The sequence below is a fragment of the Gorilla gorilla genome, chromosome 2 (genome assembly GCF_029281585.2).
Source record: "Gorilla gorilla gorilla isolate KB3781 chromosome 2, NHGRI_mGorGor1-v2.1_pri, whole genome shotgun sequence".
NCBI classification, from domain to species: domain Eukaryota; kingdom Metazoa; phylum Chordata; class Mammalia; order Primates; family Hominidae; genus Gorilla; species Gorilla gorilla.
Genome location: NC_086017.1, coordinates 142,877,931 through 142,895,450, shown reverse-complemented (window position 1 = coordinate 142,895,450; position 17,520 = coordinate 142,877,931). Strand labels below are relative to the sequence as shown.

Here is a 17,520-nt window from a genome sequence, read left to right as displayed (position 1 = left end):
CCCATTCATTAAATGCAGTTAAATGGACTTATTATCCATTGGTTTCCTTCCTGACATAAGTGAATGTTAGGATTATGTCAGCCACAGTGGTCCCTGAAAGAGTGGGCAGACCACAAGCTATTGATCAATGGGTATTAGGTTTAGTGTCGGGATGAGCCAGGTTGCTGAACACTGGGTGTTTTGATGATGCTGAGGGTGTTACCCAAACTCAATGTAATGTCCACAGCAAGATTCCACAGGTTAGCATTTTGTTGCATACTATCTAATATCCTCATGGTATAAAATTGATGACCCAGGGAAGTCAAATTTACACATTACAGCAGGGAAGTCATTCTCCTTCTGCTTCTCACATGCAAAGCTTGCCCTTACTTTGCAGAATTACTGCAAGCAGAAGCCATGTGAGTGATGAATGATGTCATAAGTAATCACATCATCTCAGCTCCCATGGACTAGATAAGAAATCCTGGGAAGTAGTGCCGTTTTTTTTTTTTTACTGCTGTCTGTTCTGCTCATAGGCAGCTGGGATTTAAGTAGGGTGGTTGTGGGTGAGAAGGCCCCATTTCTACAGGGAGAATATAATTAATTCTTGCTCTTTTTTTCTAACTTCTAAACAGGCAAGGAATCATAACTTTGGGTCCTAGAAACATCCCTCTGCTTTCTCTGGAGTCCTCCTTTTATACTTTGAAATCTCCTTTAGTGTCCTGGATTGGAGTCATGAGTCCTATGTCTTGATCTGCCATCAACTCTCTGTATGGCCTTGGGCAGTTTGCTTAACCTCTCTGTGATATGGTGACTTCATCTATAGAACAAAGGTTTTGCATTTATTCATCTCTAAGTTCCTTCCAGTTCTAATAGTCAATGATTTTCATTCATCTCTTTCCTTTTCTTGTTTTTGAAATTCAGCATCTCTCCACACATTCTCATTTCTTTTCAAGACACTCTCTCCCCCTTCCACTACCCTTTCTCATCTCATCTCAGCATGAAGTATTTATCTCACGTAAAATCATAGATGTCGTTCAGTCATAGATGGTATCATTCTACCTACCTGGTAGCCCCCAGGAAAACAACTGTATTTAATTTCAAAGTTAGTTTTAAAAAGATGTATTTAGTGACAATTAACACAGGCCCTTTTCCATATACACTCACATTCATTAGTATGATACTTCTACAAGCTCAATATTGGTGCAGAGAAGGAGGGTAAGAGCTTTGGAGCTGGATGACAATTTGCAAGGACTAGTGTATCAATGCTAAAAAAAACAGCTACAGGTGCTTGCCCTGATCCTAATCCTTTAAGCCAGGCTGGTGCAGGGCACCCAGCCCCCAGACCACCCTATCAGTGTGCCCTGGGCCTACCTACTCATCCAGGGAGCCACTTATGCCACCTGGGTTGGCAGGTGGCATAAGGCAGTTTCTCAGGACCTCTCCCACAGCTTCCACTTTTGTTGTTTCCAACCAGCTTTCATTTCAATCCCATTTCCACCAGCTCAGAAGTACTGGCTGTAAATCTAATTTAGATCACTATCTTCATGGCATTTACACATACTCTTCCAGTCATTCAGCCTTTGTGTTTCCCCTACAAATGCTGCCATGCTGCACCTTCTCGATTATCAGCATCCTGGCTGCTTTAAATAAAAATGTATGTCCTTGTCCTAGCCCTAAAGCATGAAACACTCCAACACCATAAACTGAATTCATAGTATGACAAATGGCCAGTTTGTTGAAGTCTAATAACCAAAAAGCCAATTCACGAAATAATATATTAACCCCCAAACCAACTCTCTTCCAATTACTTTTATTTACTAAAAACTAGATTTCTTGAACTATTGATAAAGTTTACTACAATTATTTTAGAAGTTGTGAAGATTTCTGGAATATTTGTTGGTTTAGACTGCTTATGAAATTTAGTTATTGGTTATCATGAATGTTTCTGAATATCAAATGTAGCCATTAAAAAGCTAACCTGTCCCAACAGGGGATTAAAAATATGGTGCTAACTATTAAAGTACCCATTTCTTTACAGGCCAAGAGACTTGGAGGATATATTTTTAAACGTTAACGGTGATGACATCTAGGTTGTGGGATTATAGATGATGTAGGAAATTACATCTGTGCTTTTGTATTTCTAAAAGGAAACTATATCACATCTATGATTAGAAAAATATTACAATAAATGTTAGGCAAAACATCATAATAAGACCCGCATGCTGACTTCAAAGAACTCACACTCAGGTGGAGGAGTAAGACACGTAAACATTGTGTAGATTTTTAAACAAATGTGGAAGAACTTTAAAACTTGTAAAGAATTCTAATTTGGGAAATTTACAGGAAATAGTTTTGGGGGAGGTATTTGCTGAAGCTGTGCTTTCTGTGAGGTTTTTGAGAGATCAATTTGCAGATGTTAGTCCCCACCCCTTTGTCCACAGGGAGGAGAGTTGGCTGGGCTAATTTGATTCTGATCTTTTGAAATATTATTTTTGATTACAGAAGAGACCCAGGAGGGCTTGGGGCACGAAGAACAAATAAGTTAAGGAATATCTCTGGAACTGAAAATGAGGTTCTGAGATTCCTCTAAAGTCTAGACTCCTCATTTCAAGCTTTATTTGGGAAAGAGAATAGTTTTACTTTAAATTAACCTAATAAAGTTGAGCGGGAGGAAAACAATAACTGCTTGGTTTACAAAAGCATTCCCACGAGTCTTGGTTTCAGATTCACAGACAAAATGAGGCCGGGTATGAATTAATTAGCTTTGTTTTGCATGGAACATGAGCCATCAAGGGCCCTTCCCATGTGAGCACAGGTCAGCAAAGGTGCATGCTCTTGGGCCTAATCTCCAGGTAAGCCCGGGGTGGGCTGATTACTCGTGCTTCCCTCACTCTTCTTCAGCATCTGCTCATCAGGATGCTCAGGCCAGCACACGTTTTCAAGCCAGTTATCAGAAACAAAGGAAAATATATCCCCCAAACTTCTCTCTCCTCACTGAGATTCAAACCAGTAAAGCTGGTATTACAGTAAATGTGCTGACAGGGCACCACTCAGCAAGACCAAATCAGAAAAGCTTAAAATTGAGAAGACAAAAGCAGTGCTGAGTTTAGCCAACCAGAGCAGGCATCTCTGTGCTGCTCTCTGGTGCTCCTGGACAATGCTTAAATACTCTTTATGGGGGAATTCACTTTTACATATCAGGTATTGTGAGAATGATAGGGTAACCTATGACTCAGTTTGCCCCTGCCTCTCCGGTTTACACTTACTATCATGGCTTAATTATTAACACTGTCCCCTCTCACTTTCAAAAGTGTCCCAATTTGGCCAATATATTTTATGACCACTTGATGATAATAAATCATTTTCATAGCTAGTATTTAGTAAGAGCTGATCACATGCCAGGCAATCATGAGCTTGGTGCTATCAACACTATCATCATTATTATCATCACTAGGCCAAGATTACATGCCTCCTGAAGTGGCAAAGGAAGGGCTTAACACCTAACATTTGGATTCAGTCAGAGTGCTAAACTACTTTTCCCTTACCTTTAAGCTACATTACCTCTGAGCTTTTGTTTTATAAACTTAATGAGAAAAAGATTCTTGTCCCTTTATGAATGCCCCAGGTCTTCCCACTGACTTCCTCCTTGGTTGTCAATCGAAGGGAAGAAACTGATTTTCAGGGGGTCTTGTTATATCTCAGATATTATGTTATGTGAAGCCCCGCTTGATAAATTATGAATTAGGCTCTGGGAGCTCAACTAATTCACCAAAGAGTACACTGACAGTAAGTTGCAGAGCGAAATTTCAAACCTAAGTTGTTCTGATTTCAATACCTGCCTTCTCATTATACCACCTTGCCTACTAAGCCGCTTTCAATTTCTACAAGCCTGTGTAAATTTGAAAAGGTAGAGTAGCAATTCTTCCCAAATGCTGTCACTGTAAAACTGCCCACAGAGTGAGGATAAAAGTGTCCTTCCTCACAAGTTGATAAATTGACTCCTATATCTAAAAAGTGTCTTTTTCCCAGCTCAGGCAGACCTGTAACATCTATCTGCAAACGGACACTCCACCAAAATACTCTTGGACCAAAAGGTCTAAGAAATGTATAGCAGTTAGACCCCATCTTTCCCTTGACATGGATCTATTGTTTATATGGCAGTTAAGGGTAACAGTAATCTGAAAATAACTGATATGTATTCAATGAATAATGCATCTATCTAATGCTCTCAATAATAATCAAAAGCTAATATACATGTACTCACTTATTCAAATAAATATATATGGATTCTTTATCCGCTTATTGGAACTTACTATGTGCCAGACACTCTTGCAGGCACTGCAGATTCAGTTGTGAACAAAGGAGGCAAAGCCCTGCCTCATGGAGCTTACCTATTCCTACATGATACAATAACAGATAATAATGATCTCATGAAAGAAAGCACACATGGGATAAGAAATAGAGGGTGGCGGGAAGGGAGTGGGTGCTAATTTAGGTAGGAATGTCAGGAAGTCAGAAGAAAGTGTAAAAGTGTGGGCATGAGCCATGTAAAGACAACCAGAAAAGTGTTCCAGGCAGAGGGAAGAGCAAGAGTTCTTATATTCTGCCAGACCCTATGCTGAAAGCTTCGTACCAATTATCTCATTTAATCCTCACAAAACCCCTGAGGGTAAGTGTCATTATTTCTTCATTTTGCTGCTAAGCATTTGAACCTTGAAGTAACTTGCTTAGGAGCACACGATTTTCTAATGAGGGAGACATGAGTTAAACTCAGCCTTCTGGCTCTGAGATAACATCCCCACCTCAACTACTAAACAGTTCCATGCCTTGGTCAGTCTGCAACAACCTCTTTGCCAGCACTTTTAACACAAGATTTAGAGAATGGCTGATTGCTGAGAAACAACATCTGCAAAGCCTGCATCACCAATGGATCCACAGGGATAGGGCATTTAAATGATTGGGTCCCCACGTTCACCAGATACGGCACTCTAACAACTGCTGGGATCTCTTGCTGCTATGACTCTCCTTCAGCTCTGTTAGAGGCTGTGGGACCAGCATCCCAGGCTCTTCCTCCGGACACCCAAGAAATTCTCCCACATGATGTCAGTTTAAGCCAAGCAAGAATTTTCCATCCCTCCACTGCATTATTTGTAGGAAATGGCTTTATTGTTTTTCTGTATGCAAAGATAATATAGGCTCATTGCAAAAACTATTTAGAAACAGAAAAAATAAAATCACCACCATTGAGAGATAACTAATAAAAAGCCTACCATTAAGAGATAACTACTAAACATCCTGATATCAGAATTCATGTAATGTGTCCACTTACCGTGGACATTAAGGCTGTTTACAGTTTTTTGGAATTACAACATTTTTATGAGTATTATGTTATATGTGTGTGTGTATATATATATATATAAATCTTTATGCCCTCAGACACTGATTTTTTTTAGAATGAATTAGTAACAGTGTATTATTTGACCATTCATTTTAAGGTCCTTGGTATAAACTGCCAAATATCCCCAAAGAAAAACTGTAGCAACTTACACTGCCCCTTTCAGTGCACAAAGGTGCCTTTTCCCTGCATCCTCAGTAACACCTCCAACTTCTCACTTGCTTTCTTTTGAAGCTTCTATCACCACAAAAACAAGGATACAGCCTCTGTCCCAGTTGAATGTCCCCCCACAGAGCCTTCGCCATCCCCAGCCTGAGCAGAGAAGACACAGAGGAGAGTGTGTCATCCCTCAGCTCCCCCTTGGCCTTGGGGACTGGTCCCATCAGAGGGTTTATTCAGAGGCTGAGGGTACAGTGAAGACGGGAGATATCACTGTGGTTCTCAGCTTGGAAGGCTGCCTCACTCTCACACTCTTTTCTTTCTTTATATATTCCTCCATCAGCTCCTGCCCTTCCACTTAACATCTATACTTGGAGACTCTTAGCTCAGGACTCTTCTTTGAGCCCAGACTCATGTATTCAGCATTCTCTACATATTAATTCCACTTGTATGACTCACAGACATCTCAAACTCAGCAGCCCAAAACCAAGCTCTTCATCTCCTCTTGCCCTCTCCACACCCCTTGCCATCTTCCCCTTCCTCTAATGTGTCTTACTCACTCAGTAGCTCCTTCTTCCCAGGAGCCAGAGGTCCAGACCCTAGGGGCTTTTCCTCATGCCTCTCATTCACTTTCTATCCCACAGCCCATCAATCAGTCATGAAGGCCCATCAATTCAGTGTCTCAAATATCTCTACTATCCACCCCTTTTCACCCCTTCCACAGCCAGGACCCCAGTCTAAGCCAATAGGTGACTATAATTATCTCTACGTGGGGATTTATTGAATGGGAGAGAAAAGAAGAGGAAAATAGCATTTCCCAAACATTTGTATATGCCTGATGCTGGGATCTTGTTAATGCTCATTAGATATACAATAAACCCATGGAGTAGAAAATAGTACCATTTCACAGATGAGGAAACTGAGGCTCAGAGAGGTTAATCTGCCCAGGGTTCCATACCAGGGAGACTATTTGGAGCCTTATGTGTGATGCTTGCTCTACCATTCTATAGCAAGAGTGAAGCTAGGGGGCTGGTTCAGTGGCCCTTGTAGTGGTTTGAGTAAGAGGGAACTCTCCTCAATGGTAAGTTCGTTGAGGATAAAGAGTGAGCGTGAATTTCTTTGTGTATCTCATAAGGTTTAGCTCAGGGCCTGATCAAGTCCTGCCTCTGTCATTTATCAGAGACAGGAGAGTTTAGCAGTTAAGGGAATGAACTCTGGAACTGGACTGTCTGGATTCAAACCCCAGCTCTGCTAATTACTGGCTATGGAACCTTGAGCAAGTTACTCAGCTCTCTGTAGTGGGCTAAACAGTGGCCCCCAAAAATATATGTCCATACCCTGAGTCCTAAGTCCTGTGAATATGAATTTATTTGAAAGAGCCTTTGCAGATCTAATTAAGTAAAGGATCTCAAGACAAGAAGGTCATCCTGGATTAACCAGGTGGGCCCCAATTCTAGTGACACAGAGAAGAGAAAAGGACCACGTGAAGAAGGAGGTAGAGTGAGGCAACCACAAGCTGAGGAGCTGCAGCAGCCACAAGATGCTAGAAGAGACAAGAAGCAGAATCTCCCCTAAAGCCTCTGGAGAGAGTGTGGCTCTGCCAATACCTTGATTTCAAACTTTTTCCCTCCAGAGCCATGAGCACATTTCTGTTGTTTTAAACCACAGAGTTTATGGTCATTTGTTATGGAGGCCCTAGCAAGTGAATATATTTGGTCAATGAAAAGAGTCAAACTATGTAAAATATTTGAAGGGATTTATTCTGAGCCAAATATGAGTGACCAATGGCCCACGATACATCCTTCAGGAAAACCTGAGAACATGAGCCCAAGGTGGTCAGGCTACAACATTTTAGGGAGACATAAGACATTAATCAATACATGTAAGATATACATCAGTTCAGTCTGGAAAGGCGAGACAACTAGAAGTGGGGTGGAGGGCATCGGGATCATAGATAGATTCAAAAATTTTCTGGTTGGCAATGGGTTGAAACAGTTAAGTTATTGTCTAAAGACTTGGAATTAATAGAAAAGAATGGCTGGATTAAGATACGGGGTTGGTGAGACCAAGATTTTATCATGCAGATGAAGCATCCAGGCAGCAGGCATCAAAGAAAAGATGGCAAATGTTTCTTATCAGACTTGAAGAGTCTTAAAGTCTATGTTGATGTTAATGCTGGTCAGCTGGGCCTGAATCCCAAAAGGGAGGAGGGTATAATGAGGCATGTTTGACTCCCCCTTCCTATCATAGCCTAAACTAGTTTTCTTAGGTTAACTTTGGAATGCCCTTGGCCAAGAGGAGGAATCCATTCAGATGGTCAGGGGGCTTAGAATTTTAATTTCGGTTTACAATTCTGTATACCTCAATTTTCTCATTCACACGTAAGCTTATAATACTTACCTTGCAGAGCTGTCATGAGAATTAAGTGAATCAATACACATAAGGCACTTTACAGCGGTAGCTGTCACATAATCGGTGATTTCAAAGTAGTGTTTATTATGACCCTTTAATAGTTGTGTGACCTTAGTTATTTTTGAGCCTGTGGTCTTTTTCCCTTGAAAAAGTAATAACAAAAATACTTAGCCTAACTATAGTATCTCAAAGTGGGAGTTTGCCTCTTTCACTTAAAAACGGTCAAAGAATTCCTTCAAGCATCTTCTGTCCTATGAACTGCTAACATTCAGGTGTCAAGCCTCACTGAAGACAACTCACAACCCACCAAAGGCAGTGATTGAAAAGATACCACGTGCCCTTGACCCGACAAAATGCTCTGGCCAGGACATTAGGTGCTAGGGGATGTGGGTCCTTTTCTCTTTCTCCTGGCTGCCACCTGGTGTGGCTAGGGGAGGGAGATGAGAAGTGGAGGTGGGGGTGAAGTGTGGGGCAGATGGCCTCTGACTAATAACTGAGCCGGGTCATTTGTAATGATGACAAGGCATTACCCAAGAGATGAGGCAAAGGTGTATAATTAATACACAAGCAGTCCTTAAAACTCTCTCTGAAACCCTCCTTCCATTCCTTCCCTTGCTAATGAAGTCAGAGTCAGGGTAAAAGCCTGTAATTACACTTGAAGTAATTAGAACGCTGTGAAATGGAAAGCTTAAGACAGGAAGCCCAAACTAATGGAATACCTATTGCTCTTGCTATTCTGACTCATCCGTCCTAGGATGGTGCTTTTGTAGGTCTCCACTGGGGAGCTGAAGACTGTACTGAATTTGCATAAAATGTAGACACACATGCACATCACCCTTTCCTTCCCCAGAGTGGCCAAGAAAGTGTCAGCATTGTGCCTTCCTCAGTTTCTACAACTTTTACCTATTAATGAAAGACCAAATCAGCAGAACAGATTAATTTAAAAGCCCTTCCAAAGATAATTTTTAAAAATCTGAGCATTTTATATTTAAACTGTTTTTTACATGCAATTCTCCCTTTCTAGTTCAGTGCTTCTCAACATCAATGTGCCTGCAGAGCACCTGAGGGTCTCCTTAAAATGCAGATTTGGATTCAGTGGGTCTGGGGTGGGGCTGAGATTCTGCATTTCTAACAAGCTCCCCAGCCTTGCTGCTGCTGTTGGACGGGGGAGTGGTACACAATGTGAGTAGCAAGGATAAAGTCCTTCTTGGTCCCACAAGTGACTTCACTTTCCTCCACAGCAACGATTCCAAACTTCTCATGTAGAGCTTGAAAAATGAATAAAAATTTTCGATTGAAGGGAGAGAAGAGCAAGTGAGGAGGAAGAGTGCAGGAAGAAGGGAAAAGTGGGTGGGAAGGTAGGAAGGGAGGGAGGGAGGTAGGGAGAGAGAATGTGTGTGAGTTCGTGTATGTGCATGATCAGGTGTCTCTTCTTATAAGGATACCAGTCCAGATTGGGGCCCTACCCTTATGACCTCATTTGACCTTAATTATCTCCTTAAAGGTTTTATCTCCAAATACAGTGACTCTGGGGGTTACAGCTTCAATATGGGATACACAATTTCATCCATAACACTAAGTGACCTTAGATGAACTCCTTAATTTCTCTAAGACTTGATTCCTTCATCCCAATTGCTTGGAGACAAGAAAGAGTTAAATCATTAAATGACAAGAAATGATCATTAAATGATATTTCATAAATGATCATTAAATGACAAGAAATGAGTTCATCTAATTAGCATTAAGTGTTCCACATATCATATGTCACAGAATAAGTGTCTTGGTTGTGTTCCTCCAGACACAGTCAAGCATTGGAGGGTAAGTAGATTATTTGTGAGGTGAAGGAAACAGCAGGAGAGAAAAAAGAGAAGTGAGATAGCAAAGAGAAAACAGCCAATAAAATAAAGAGTGCATTAGTTAACAAATCACCACTGGGAGAAACTGGAGCTTCATTTCACTGGGACAAGTCAGGCACCCATATTGAACAAACACCCAGTGTCAGCCCTCACTACTGAGACAAAAGAGCCGAGATATTTATGTACCAAAGACCATCAGTCACTGGTTGAGATCTGCTTCCAAGGGATGACTACCTCCCCACTTCCATCTTGCTATGCTTGTGGATAGTAGCCATGGATACCAGATGAAACTTTCAGGCAAAGAGATGCCTGAATTGGCTGTTGGAAGCCCTACCAGCTCTGCAAGAGGGAGGCCTGGGAAGTTCTGGGCAGGTTTTCCTTGCCTGCTACAGTGAGAGACCAGGAAACCTTAGTTCTCTGTAGTGGTTGGTCCTAGTAATTGTACTAGGAGTTTGCAAAACACTAGAGAGACTCCTGTATCAAAGAAATCTCGGGCCAAACAAGTGTAAGGAATGCTTGTTTCATGGGATTCACAACTAAAGCTCTGTTGAAGTCCTGTAGTTGAAATGTTAAACTTTGTATAATCCTATAAATTCCAAACTCATTTACACAAACACTTTTTCAAATAATATGTATTTACCTTTTAAGGAATAAAAGTTCTATAATGCATGTTTTGGGGCTATCAAATTAAAGCTAGCACAGATTTCACTACATTGTAAGATGTTTTTAATCTGTTTCTACTCACCATTGTAGCCTATGAACAGTAACTGGTACCTAGAAAGTATTCAATAAATATTTGTTATTGTAACTGTTTTAAAGAATATAAAAAAAAATTTCTGAAAATATTTTCAATAAAAACAGCCTCACGAAAAATGACTCTCTAGTTCCAAAAATGACTGTTTTGAAAGACTTCGGAATAAAGTTCAGCTGAATATAAACTTGTTAAAATACTGAGCAGTTTATTCTCCTTGCTTTGTTCCCACTTAATGAAACAGTGCATTTTTCTAAAATTGAAGACCCATGCTGTTAGAAGCCATTGTCCACTTTACTAGAGAAGAACCACTTCTCCCCAGATCCATGGGTGGATGCAGATAAGAGGGCTAATGGTACTAAGCCCTCTCTGGTCCAACCTTGCTAAAAAGAGTATTTCAACTTCTAAATCCTCCCTCTGCACTTCACCCTTTTGTTGAATACTAAGGTTTGCAGCTGTGACCCCATCATAGGGTATAAAGAATCAAATTAAGGAACTTCTGACAAATGCATCCCTTTTAACCTTGATGTCAGGCACAATTTGCTATTTGTTGGCCTCAAATGTCAGCTGAAGCCAGGGTGAGAGTCCTTGTGACTGTGACTTTCTCATCTTCTGTCAAGACCTAAAGCATTTTTGAGCTGGGTGCAGTTGCTACAGCTGCAACAAAGTATACATGATAAGTGGGATTTGCAACAAATAGGCTTTTCTCTATAGATCACTGCTCCAATTGGGCTTCTTTGCTATTTTTGCCCAACTGTCCTGAGAATAGCAACATCAATGGCAACTCATTTCTTGTCCATCATTATTACAATGAAAAATTCGAAACCCTGATTATTACTCATTCCTTGGAGCTGAGGTGGAAACCTCGAGGCTGTAAAACACCACTTGTATACCCAAATGCCCATTTCCTAAGAAGGGATATTTCCTGGGAAATTGCTTATCTTCCTAGCATTTGCAAAAGGCAAAAGCTGGCATATAGTAGCATTTTCTTCATTCCCTGCGAATGGAACATTGGTATTTCTAGATAAGGGTGAGGAGAGAGAACTATGGCCATCCAGGTTCTCTTGGGATTAGTCTCCTTTACTCTTCCTTGAATAAAGATAATGTGAATCTTGTAAGACACTGTCTGTAAAATGGTCTACCCACACCTGCTAATGCAATGAATGGGCTATTATAGGGCCGAGAGGGTTGTTGGGGTCTCCTGACATCAGGGGAGTAGGTGACCAATGTGGATGAAACACAATGACAATGGACATTAGTATTTCTGAGACCAGATTTGTTTGGGAAATGGGATACGTTGCCTTTCTTTAGTCAGCTGTTGTCCTGGCTACTGCTTACAGATGACCCTTGTTTTGTCATTTACTCATGTGTCTTCCCCACTTCCCTTGCTGGAAAAAACCTGCAGAGAAACTGTAAGCTCCATGAGGTTAGACATTGCATCAGATTTTACTTACCACTCTATTCTTAGTGCCTACCACCAAGTCTAGCATACAGTGGGGGCCAAATAAATATTTGTAGAATGAATAAAGCATCTGTAACATAATATGTACTCCTTAAATGAGAGTTTCCATTGCTACATTGCTGTCATTGTTGTCATCATCATCACAATCATGATCATGATCATCGTCATCATTACCAGGTGATTTTTTTACAGAAATATTTTCTCTTCAGATTATAGCAGACTGAACATCAAGATCTTTAAATCTGCTTGTCCTAGAGAAGTTCTCTGGACTTCTTGCATTTGGCACTAGTAGAGACTTGGTATTTTCATTGCTGTAACACAGAGACAAAAATAAATGAAAATTTCAAAGAATGAGTTTACCTCCTGGCCTTTCATGGTGATCTCCTTTCCTATCTTTCTGTGAATAATATGTGTACAGTATCATTGCTCTCTGCTAATAAAAAATTACTTCAAAACTTAAAAAAATTACTTCAAAAGCTTAAAAAACCAAACATTTGTTATCTCAGTTGCTGTATGTCAGGAATCAGGGTACAGCTTTTCTGAGTCCTCTTCATATATTTTTGTCTCTGTGTTACCGCAATGAAAACACCAAGTCTCTACTAGTGCCAAATGCAAGGGTATCTCATGAAGCTGCAATCAAGGTGCAGTTATCTCAAGGCTCAACTTAGAGGAGAATCTTCTTCCAGGCTTATGCTCCTGGCTGTTAGCCAGAGACTTCAGTTTCTTGCCACATGGTCTGTCTATAAGACTACTCACAATCTGTCAGCTACCTTCCTCCAGAGCAAAGGCTCTGAGAGAGAGAAAGAATGAGAGATAGTGGTAAGATATAAGATATCATCTCGTATAAGATATAAGATAGTGATAAGAGATAAGTCACAGTCATTTTGTAACCTATTCTCAGAAGTGATATCCCATCACTTTTGTATTATTCTATTTTTTAGAAGCAAGTCACTGGGTCCATCCCACACTTGAGGGGAGAATATTACACAATAGCATAAATATTATGAAGCTATGATCATTGTGGACCATGTTCAATAGAAGCTTCCAGCCACAATGGATGATGTTGTTCCCTCTAAGCATGAGTGTAGCTTCAACTTGGTTCTTTTTTTTTTTTTTAATTATACTTTAAGTTCTAGGGTACATGTGCACAACATGTAGGTTGGTTACATATGTATACATGCGCCATGTTGATGTGTTGCACCCATTAACTCATCATTTACATTACGTATATCTCCTAATGCTATCCCTCCTCCCTCCCCCTACCCCACAACAGGCCCCGGTGTGTGATGTTCCCCTTCCTGTGTCCAAGTGTTCTCATTGTTCAATTCCCACCTATGAGTGAGAACATGCGGTGTTTGTTTTTCTGTCCTTGCGATAGTTTGCTGAGAATGATGGTTTCCAGCTTCATCCATGTCCCTACAAAGGACATGAACTCATCCTTTTTATGGCTGCATAATATTCCATGGTGTATATGTGCCACATTTTCTTAATCCAGTCTATCATTGATGGACATTTGGGTTGGTTCCAAGTCTTTGCTATTGTGAATAGTGCCACAATAAACATACATGTGCATGTGTTTTTATAGCAGCATGATTTATAATCCTTTGGGTATGTACCCAGTAATGGGATGGCTGGGTCAAATGGTATTTCTAGTTCTAGATCTTTTAGCCCTTTTCTCCTTTGAGAATCATGGGTTGCCAACCAACCATGGCTTCAATGCCTTGTCAAACTTCTCTTTCAAAAAAGGAAGAAAGAGGAAAAAGAGAATGGGGCAAGTTCTGCTAGGAATAGCTTTCAATATGATGATGATTTTAGTTGTCATTGCACAGGTGCATTGGCATTGAATGATGAAGAGAACCCCAATTACTCCTATTGACTTGTCTGAGCATCAATTTTCTGATGACTTCCTAATGAATATATTAAAAATAGAACTCTAGAAGTTATATTTAGCCCTTCAGTTCCTTTCCCTCCCTGCATGCACCCCATCCCCCACTTTGCCTGGAGGCTTAATGATATATTTGAGATCATTTTGAAACTTTATCTACTTTGTCTTAACGTACATGTTTAAAGTTGTCTGTCTAATTTTAATATACATCCTTCATCAACAATTAAGCCACCTCCCAATTGACTGCATTATCTGTAATTCTTCACTCACTAACTCTCTCATATCACACACCATAAGAAGAAAGAGAAAAGGGAATAACCTATATTAGGAGAGGTTCATTGACAAACCCTGAAATATAAATTGACACAAATGTGAATGCAGAGTTTTGTAAAAAGAAAAAAAAAAGGTTTTAAAAATAGATCTGCAGTTAAATGACTAGTATCTCTACCTTTTGTTTCCTTTTGTGCAGATTGTTTCCCAGAGAAAGCTGTCCAAATCCTTGCTGAAGCATGGGAACACAGCAGGGAAATCTTCCATCACAGTAAGCAAGCACTCCCTAAGCAGCTGTCTGCCTGAGTGGAGAGCCTGGGCGGACTGGCCAGCCCAAACCGGACACTTGGGAAGCAGACTTTCTAATATTGGGAGTTGGTGCCACAACTACTGAACTATTGAAATCACTCCCTTATTTTTCTTTCTTTCTCTTTTCTGACAATACAATTTTGATCCTTCTAACTCTAGGAAAAATAAAAAAGGAAAAGCATTTGAAAGTAAGGTTATTTAATTCTAGTGAGCACTTCTTCAATTGCAAGATACATTTTAGTGGAGGAGAAAGATGTAGTTGTTGAGCACAGTGAGATTACGGAATTGTCTAGCATTTTCACACCATCAAAGCTTCAAAGCTACCTGTCCTTGTCTCTCATTTATTTTGAGAATTAAAATTTTGCTTTGACAGCATTTACTTCAAGGTTTGGTTTGCTGCCTGACAAACAAAGAGCTCAGCATTTAACACTCCTCTTTGATATAATAGTTTGGAGGTTTACTGTGTGATTAAGTAGCCACTAGCCACATGTGATTATTTAAATTTTAATAAAACTATTTAAAATTAAAGTAAATATTCAGTTCCTTAATCACACTGGCCACATATCCAGTGCTCAATAGTTACAAGTGGTTAGCAGCTACCATATGGGACAGTGTAGATTATAAAACATTTCTATAACTGCAGAATGTTCTATTGGGTAATGCTAGAAGTACTTCTAAATAAGAGCTTACATTTTCAAATGGAATGCCTGGTATTTGAAAGTTTGACATCTTCTATTAGAGACCTTGAAAAAGGTAGAGGATGTTTTCCAACCATTTGGATGTATGGAGTGAAAAAACAAAAAGACAAGCAAAAGAAACAAGGTAGAAAAAACTACAAGGAAATTCTGAATTGCTAGAGAGGCAAATTGCCAGAAAGTGAACCTCTTGAGTTATTTTGAACATTCCTTTTTAACTAGAGAGAAACCAATTTTTTTTTTTTTTTTTTTTTTTTTTTTTTCTGAGACAGTGTCTCAGCCTGTCACCCAGACTGGAGTGCAATGGCACGATCTTGGCTCACTACAACCTCTGCCTCTGGGGTTCAAATGATTCTCCTGCCTCAGCCTCCCAAGTAGCTGGGATTACAGGTGCCCACCACCACACCCAGCTAATTTTTGTATTTTTAGTAAAGATGGAGTTTCACTATGTTGGCCAGGCTGGTCTCCAACTCCTTACCTTGTGATCCGCCCCCCTCGGCTTCCCAAAGTGCTGGGATTACAGGTGTGAGCCACTGCACCCAGCCCTGATTTTTTTTTTTTTTTTTTTTTTTAAGCACAGGAAAAAATTCAAAAGAGCTGTCAGTGAAAATTGTGGTCATTCTCACAAGAACTTACCTGAGCTTGTTGCTTGAATATTTTAAATGACACTGTCATGTTAAAGCTTTTTCTTGACTGCCATCTTCAATCATGAATCAAAGTGTTCTTTGAAGACACTGATGGTGCTCTGAAAAGCTATGGACCCACGGGTTCACTCCCAAAGCCGACAAAACCAGTAGATCCAGGTATGAATTTGCTATGGTTCTTTCTCAAAAGAACAAAATCTCATCTTGCCATATTTTCTCTGAGATATCCTGAGATTTTCTTTCTCCACACATCCAAGAAAAGTTTGATCTTTTTCTTTTCTTTTTTTTTTTTTGTTTTTTTTTTTTTGAGACGGAGCCTTACCCAGTCTCCCAGGCTGGAGCGCAGTGGCACGATCTCGTCTCACTGCAAGTTCTGCCTCCCGGGTTCACGCCATTCTCCTGCCTCAGCCTCCCAAGTAGCTGGGACTACAGGCGCCCGCCACCACACCCGGCTAATTTTTTTGTATTTTTTTAGTACAGATGGGGTTTCGCCATGTTGGCCAGGATGGTCTTGATCTCCTGACCTCGTGATCCGCCCGCCTCGCCTCCCAAAGTGCTGGGATTACAGGCGTGAGCCACTGCCTCTGGCCCCATTTAATTTTAAGTATTTAAATGCTCCTCAACTTTGAGTCTTTAGATCAAAACATTGGCTTTAATAGCTTCTAGAAAACACTTGAAAAGGTGCATGAAATTTTCTAGGTCTCTGCAGATGGTGAAAATCATAACTTTCATCAGTTTTCCAAAGGTGTCTGTGACCACAAAATACTTAAGGGTCAGTAATCAAATGAAGTATAAGAAGCATTAAGGTGGTAAGGGACAAAAGAGGACCAAATGAAAAATACAAATATGATAGTTCTTGGGTTATCAACCAGTTCTGGAGTTTTTCCTATATACTTGGACTCACAATCTCTACTCTCAGTTGTTCACACATTTTTGGGTCTATCTGTCTTAAGGTAGCCATCTTAGCTTTAAGATTAAGTGTAAATAATTTAAATTTTTCAAAATATTTGGAATATTACCACTGACTATTGAAAGTATATGGACCCAACTCACAATGGAATTGTTGAGTTTCAGATAGAAAAGAGGTAAAACTGAATTATCAGTATCTTGATATAAGCAATTTGATAAGCGTATCCATGTGCTGTGGCCACAGAATACATGGTGAATCCTAACATTATTTATAAAGGTTTTAACTTATCTGCAACTTGACTGGCTTCTAGATTTTTGTTGCTTTTGTTGTCATTATTTTTCTCCTGACTTTCTCCACCAATTTCTGCTCCAAGGCTTTGTTGAGAGTCACTAACTATTAAGTATTAGAAAATGACCTATTATGAGAAAGTCTTTTGGACAGTAATTTCTTCACTTATACCAAAATCTTTGTCAGGAATGGTCTGTACTTGGGTGTTAGGGCTTAAATCCTTAAGTATACCCATATCTTCATATGGTATGGGACAGTCTTTTGAAAAATAGGAATTAGAAAAATTTGACATAGAAACTAGTTTATTCCAACATTTCTTGTTGGTCTCACTCAAAAAGAAATATTGCTGTTTTTCCTTCTCTGTAATTCTCTTTACCAAAGGGAGACATTGTAGTTAATTAAAGAAAGACTATCCAATGCCATGTGACCTTTAAAGAAAGAAGCTCTTCCAAACTGCTCTTCTATTTCTTCCTTCAGCTTGGGTCCCCTCTCTTATGTTCTC

At 40.0% G+C, this 17,520-nt stretch overlaps 2 protein-coding genes across 6 annotated transcripts in view; one reads left to right on the top strand and one right to left on the bottom strand.

Annotated features, from left to right (window-relative positions):
* The window catches only part of LOC101152959 (bcl-2-like protein 12), a 465,085-nt gene that overhangs the window by 277,313 nt on the left and 170,252 nt on the right, over positions 1-17,520 (bottom strand). The window lies entirely within an intron of this gene.
* The window catches only part of CPNE4 (copine 4), a 747,750-nt gene that overhangs the window by 567,080 nt on the left and 163,150 nt on the right, over positions 1-17,520 (top strand). For all 5 annotated transcript variants that reach the window (XM_055383286.2, XM_004036316.5, XM_055383287.2 and 2 more), the window contains one exon: positions 14,372-14,443. In XM_055383286.2, coding sequence (XP_055239261.2) covers positions 14,372-14,443 — 72 coding nt within the window. The remainder of the gene's footprint in view (positions 1-14,371; positions 14,444-17,520) is intronic.